Source organism: Desmodus rotundus, chromosome 6, assembly GCF_022682495.2.
Source record: "Desmodus rotundus isolate HL8 chromosome 6, HLdesRot8A.1, whole genome shotgun sequence".
Classification (NCBI taxonomy): Eukaryota; Metazoa; Chordata; class Mammalia; order Chiroptera; family Phyllostomidae; genus Desmodus; species Desmodus rotundus.
Genome location: NC_071392.1, coordinates 57,032,872 through 57,039,309, shown reverse-complemented (window position 1 = coordinate 57,039,309; position 6,438 = coordinate 57,032,872). Strand labels below are relative to the sequence as shown.

At 42.9% G+C, this 6,438-nt stretch overlaps 1 protein-coding gene across 1 annotated transcript; it reads left to right on the top strand.

The window, feature by feature from the left end:
* Positions 1 to 3,633: 3,633 nt before the first annotated feature.
* On the top strand, positions 3,634 to 6,181 carry C6H7orf25 (chromosome 6 C7orf25 homolog). Its single transcript, XM_024557166.3, has 2 exons — positions 3,634 to 3,778; positions 4,669 to 6,181. The coding sequence occupies exon 2, from the start codon at positions 4,690 to 4,692 to the stop codon at positions 5,953 to 5,955; it is 1,266 nt and encodes a 421-aa protein (XP_024412934.1). The 5' UTR covers positions 3,634 to 3,778; positions 4,669 to 4,689; the 3' UTR covers positions 5,956 to 6,181.
* Positions 6,182 to 6,438: the final 257 nt, after the last annotated feature.

Here is a 6,438-nt window from a genome sequence, read left to right as displayed (position 1 = left end):
TCAATTAGTATCTTGTCTTAAAAATTCTGTCTCCACTTGCTCCTTAACTCTTTTTCAGTTCCTCACTGAACCATGAATTTACAAGTTTACAAAACAGTTTTTAGGAGAGAGACATGAAAATAATTTAAAATTCACAACGAATGGTGAAATAAGGAAGAATAATACTGATCTTTACAATTATTGAATGCTGTTTAGGCACTGATCATGCGATAGGGGTGATCAAGAGTTTTCATTTATTCAATTATGTTCATGGACCAAAAGTGTCAAATCTGAGTCCTTAACCTCACCACTTTTGTCAGGTGTCTTCTTGCTATTGGAGGCAAGTGCTCTAGCCCAAGAACATATAAGCATAACTCCCAGATGCAGACAACAGTGTGGTGACGGGTGGAGGAGAGGGATGAGTGGAGGTGGGCAAAGGGGGGGAAAATGGGGACATCTATACCAGTGTCAGCAATTAAACACAAACTCGGAATATTTAGTGAATTGGCCAAAAACTTAAGAGTTTGTAGCTCCCTTAATTTAGAATTATGATTTCCTGAAACCTAGTCTAGTGGTCTTGTATTAATTTCACATTGCCATCCCATGGTTTCTTCAATTCTGACTCCATTGAGTCTCATGGACCTTATTAAAGAACAAGCAATACCTACTGCCATGAACAGTTAGATAACTGTTAAGATAATTTAAAAGATAACTTTACACTTCATCAAAAGCCATGTCCCTGAGTTGCATCCCTTTTAACTTTTTGGGATATTTCATTAGGTACTCTATTCGGTAGGCTTACATGATTATTTCTGGGTTCTGAAGTGTAGCCACTATATAAACTATATTCTGCAAGATGAGAATTTAAAACACATGTCACACTCACTTTTCCTCTCTGCCTCAATTTTATTAGATCACAATGTTTTAAAAAGTTTTTATTATGGCTGTGTAAGTATACTATAATCACATTTTCTAAATACTCCTGGAGGTGATACAGTCTCACTTTTTTGTTGGCTTTGTTTTCTGTGTAGCTATTACTAATTGCCAGTTTTTCCCAACAGGATTGTAAAACCCTCTGCTTACTGTTTTTCTTATGGTCAGATATCAGGTAATCTAACAGCTCTAGCCCAGCCCTTCAAACCCACACCCCCAAGATCATTCCAAGAAGTTTCTTGGAACCATGTCTAGTTGGCAGGGTTTAAAAATTCTAAGTTAGAAATAATTATCTCCACATTTTGAAAGCATTACTTTACTCCCTTCTAGATTCCAGTTTTGCTGATGAGAAGTCTAATGCTATTTATTTGTGATGCCAGATCCTTCCAGGGGTGTCCAGCCTTTTGGTGTCTCTGGGCCACACTGGAAGAAGATGAGTTGTCTTGGGGCACACATGAAATACACAAACACTAACGAAAACTGATAAGCAAAAAAAAAAAAAAAAGTTTTAAATTTACGATTTTGTATTGGGCTGCATTCATAGCCATCTTGGGCCACATGCGGCCTACTGGCCGCAAGTTAGACACCCCTGCACCGATTTGTCCTCTTTGCCACTCTTAGCATTGTTTCCTTTATCAAAAAATGTTCTGAAATCTTAGTGATGTGCCTTTGTGTGGGTTTCTTAAGAAAAGAGTTTATATCTTTTAGATGAACCATGACCTCTGCAGGATTAACCTTCGTTGTTCTGAGTTCTCAGCAGGGCCTTACCCTGTGGAAATTGGTATATTTTTCAGTTTTGGTAAATTTTCTAGTATTGAGATACTACTTTCCTTTGTTTTTGTTTCTAAAACTCCCATTGGCCCCCTTTGTTGCTGTATTTTTCGCCTTTTTATTCTATTTTGGGGGGATTTTTACACATTTACCCTACTTTTTTTTTTCTATTGATGTTTAAAATTTGGGATAACATTTTTAATTTTGAAGAACTCATTCCTATACATTATCGCCTCTTAAAAAAAAATTCTCTGGCCCTGGCTGGTGTGACTCAGTGGATTGAGCGTGGGCCTGCGAAGCAACGGGTTGCCGGTTCGATTCCCAGTCAGGGCACATGCCTGGGTTGTGGGCCTGGTTCCCAGTAGGGGACGCACATCAATGTGTGACTAATGTTCCTTTCCTTCTCCCTTCCCTTCTAAAAATAAATAAATAAAAATTTAAAAAAATTCTCTGGATTCATAGCTATAATACCTTATCTGAGGATGTGAAGGGACATTTTTTGAAACTATTTTGTTCTGCATTTTCTTGCCTTCAAATTCTAATCAGAAAACTGTGGAAGTGCTGTTTTTAAGTCCCAAATCTACTTACTGAAGGATGGTGAATATCAGCTCCTATAAACCTATGGTCTTCCTTTAATTTGCTCAGTTTCTCCAGAGTAAAACAGTTTGGGGGCAAGGGTGGTGGGGAGAATGGGAGTGGAGTGCCAGCATTCTAGAAGGTGCAGAGAAGGGACCCGTAGCATTTCACCATTCAATAGGAGAACTTTTCTTTTCATGGAACAACTCCCTATCTTCATTATAAACTCTAGTCTTGTGCCCAGCTGCACAAAATAGGAGAGAGGACTTGGGTTTTTTTTTTTTTCTTATTCAGACTTAAGCAGTGCCCATTTTCAATCCTGCCTCACTGCTCCTTTCCCTTCTACCTTCCATGCATCTGTCTGCAGCTTCAAAGCCATTCCGGGGTTCCACTTTGCAAGCACTTGATGGGCAATTTTCTCCACTCCTAAATCCTCCCATCTTCAGGCTGCCAGTGTTCAAGTAACCTTTCGGTGTTGACTTAACTGTAAAATATATCTGCCCTTTAGGTTGTTGAGAAAATTGAATAAATTTATATGTGAAGACCACTTACAGCAGTGCCTGCCATATAGAAACATCAATTATTGCTTTTTGTCTTCCAAAAGTGTCAGGTGCAGTCATCTCCTTTTTTGTTTTGCGGGGTTTATTTTTTCGTTTCTTTACTGTCATTGCAGAAAGGTTTGAGGAAGGCTACATAGGATTAATTTTAACTTGAAGTCCTCTTAAATTTTGAAATTACCTTTAATGAAGTCCGTACGTTTCTGGGTGACTTTGGGCATTTTACTAGGCTAATATAAATTTCCCAGCCCCTAGGAAGTCACCTGATAATTTGTTCTCTTTTGAAGATAGGTCCCACTTTCTATGGAGGTCCTGTATGGTGTAATGGAAAAGTGCTTTGGCCTGGAGTCAGAAATCCTGGCTCCAGCAATTAACAGATGTGTAACTTCTGCCAAAAATCTTTCTTAGACAGCTGTTGCCCGGCACTCGGTAGGCAGCTGAGCCACACAGTGTACTTAGCTGGAGTTGGGCTCAACCAGAAAAGTTTCTCCACTGAAATGCACCGACTGCCACCCAGGAAAGGTCCAACCATGATTAGGTGCTAAGCGCCGGGTCAGCCGGCCTGCAACCCTGGAGCTGGAGCTTTCCGCGCCCCAGTTGCTGTGAGGCAGAGCCCCGCGAACTGCACCCCTGCTCCTTTCCAGGAGTCTGGTGTTGCGTCTACAAGCTCTTCCAGCAGCAACAGTGGGAGAAGCCATGTGCCATCCACAGACATGGCAAGCACGTTAGCCTCAGGCCCGCTTGGAAGCCGGCCCTGCTGCCTGGGAATCCCGGTTGTGCGTCACCCGGCGCAAGGCCACGTGACGTGAAAAGCGCCGGAGGCCGTACGGCCTTACGGCCCTGGTGGGTGGAATAGCAGGGGCAGCGGCCTGAGTGGGGTGGAGTTTGCCATGTGAGGTTACCCGGTGGGTCCCAGCTTGGCGACCGGAGGTGCCCGCTACTCGCGGTCCTAGGCGCTGCCGGTGAGGAGCTGGGGGAGGAAAGGGGGGAAGGAAGATGGGCGTCCTTTTGAGACCTGGAGGCGACTAAACCGGGCCAGTCTGGGTGGAGGGTGGCCAGCTCCGGGTCCGCATGCCCTCTGCCCGGCCTCGCTCCACGCCTCCCCGCCGCGGAGCTATTTGAGTCTAACCGGGCCTGGCAGGCCTCAGCGGTACTGGTGGACCGCGCAGGGCCGAAGCCCGCCCCGGAAGGCCTTGCAGACCTCGGGGCGCCGCAGACTGTACCACAAAGTTTAGTTGATCTTCGGAGTGGGAGAGGGAACCAAACTAGTGGACTCCGTCGATCTTTAAAATATGGTAGTTGGCGTTAAAAGCAGGAATGAGGCGCGTGTACAGCGTACCCCTGTGTAATCGCAATTAAAGGAGACCCACGCATGAAGGAGATTAGAAAGCCTTAGTGGTCATTTTAGGAGAGTCTTGCTTTGGACAATTTGCTAATAACTGTATATAGTTTTATTTTAATCATTTTATCTTGACTTTCTGAGCTTTTATTAAAATTTCTCTACAACCAAAGAAAGACCAAGGCCGCTGACAGGGAATTCCTACATAGCCCATTGCTGAACTCCTGCATTTAATCGTGACCCGGGTCATTCTGTGGACCCCGTGACGTCCCAGCTGAAGAAATAAAGATCTAAAGTTTGCAAGAATTCCAGCACACCTAAGGAAGAGTTCAGAAGTAAATCTGTCAATTTTTATTTAGCTGTCAGAGGAGGGAGACACTCCAAAATCAGACTTGCAGAAACTCAGTTTCCTAGACTCAGCCTCCATAAACTTTGTTGCTAGATTGAAGTTTTGTAATCCTCACCATAATTTTTGAGGACTTTAAATTTGCCTTGTTTCTTTTCTTTTGATAGGAAAGGAATAATGCTGTCAGCATGTCAGCACACTCCATGCTCTGTGAACGAATCTCCATAGCCAAGGAACTGATCGAAAGAGCAGAATCACTTTCTAGATCAAGAAAAGGTGGCATTGAAGGTGCTGCAAAGCTGTGTAGCAAATTGAAGGCTGAATTAAAATTTTTACAGAAAGTAGAAGCTGGGAAAGTAGCTATTAAGGAATCCCATTTGCAGAGCACTAATTTAACGCACCTAAGAGCCATAGTGGAATCAGCAGAAAACCTGGAAGAAGTTGTTAGTGTTCTCCATGTTTTTGGTTACACAGATACCTTGGGAGAAAAGCAGACCCTTGTGGTGGATGTTGTTGCAAATGGTGGTCATACATGGGTGAAAGCCATTGGCCGAAAGGCTGAAGCTCTGCATAATATTTGGCTGGGCAGGGGCCAATATGGTGACAAAAGCATCATTGAGCAAGCTGAAGACTTCCTTCAGGCCAGTCACCAGCAGCCAGTGCAGTATAGCAATCCTCACATCATCTTTGCATTTTACAACAGTGTCTCCAGCCCCATGGCAGAGAAGCTGAAAGAAATGGGCGTATCTGTGAGAGGAGATATAGTAGCAGTTAACTCTCTGTTAGATCATCCTCAAGAACAGCAACCCATTGAGAGAGAATCAGATGATGAAGGCCCTGAACTTTTCCAGGTGACCAGAGTAGACCGAGAAAATATATTAGCAAGTGTTGCATTTCCTACAGAGATTAAGGTTGATGTGTGCAAAAGAGTAAATCTGGACATTACTACTTTAATCACATATGTATCTGCCCTCAGCTATGGAGGTTGCCGCTTTATCTTTAAAGAAAAAGTGCTCACAGAACAAGCAGAGCAAGAGAGGAAAGAGCAGATTCTACCACAGCTTGAGGCATTTATGAAGGACAAGGAGCTGTTTGCTTGTGAATGTGCTGTCAAGGATTTTCAGTCTATTCTAGAGACTTTAGGTGGACCTGGGGAGAGAGAAAGGGCCACTATGCTAATTAAGCGAATTACTGTTGTGCCAGACCAGCCTTCTGAGCGTGCCTTGGGACTAGTGGCCAGTTCAAAAATCAATAGTCGTTCGTTAACAATTTTCGGGACAGGAGACACCCTAAAAGCCATCACAATGACTGCCAATAGTGGTTTTGTTAGAGCTGCCAACAACCAGGGTGTTAAATTTAGTGTGTTTATCCATCAACCTAGAGCACTTACTGAGAGCAAAGAGACTCTAGCCACCCCCTTACTAAAAGACTACACAACTGACTCTGAACACTGATGATATCTTTTTAAATATCATCATGGAGCCCTGGCTTGTGTGGCTCAGTGGACTGAGTACAAGTCTGCGAACTAAAGGGTCACTGGTCCGATTCCAAGTCAGGGCACATGCCTGGGTTGCCAGCTAGGTCCCCAGTAAGGGGGCGCTCAAGAGGCAACCACACTTTGAGGTTTCCCTCTCTTTCTCCATCCCTCTCTAAAAATAAATAAATAAAATCTTCAAAATATATATATTATCATGGAAATAAGTGTTTATACCAGAGACTGGGTCTTCATATCTTAATTCGGAGGAAAAAAATCTACAATAAAAATAATAACTGAGAATTCAAACAGATAGAGTTGATTTGTTTCTCATCTATAAAGTATATAACTTCCTAAAATAGGAAAAACACAAGAGATAACCTTGTTTATCAAACTGTCTACATTATAGTAATTAAGAACAGAAGTACATCTATGTAAGGCTTTTACCTGAGTCAATGCTTTT

Coding starts and splice junctions, on each gene's coding strand:
- C6H7orf25 (XM_024557166.3), top strand. CDS start 4,690: ATGTCAGCACACTCCATGCTCTGTGAACGAATCTCCATAGCCAAGGAA.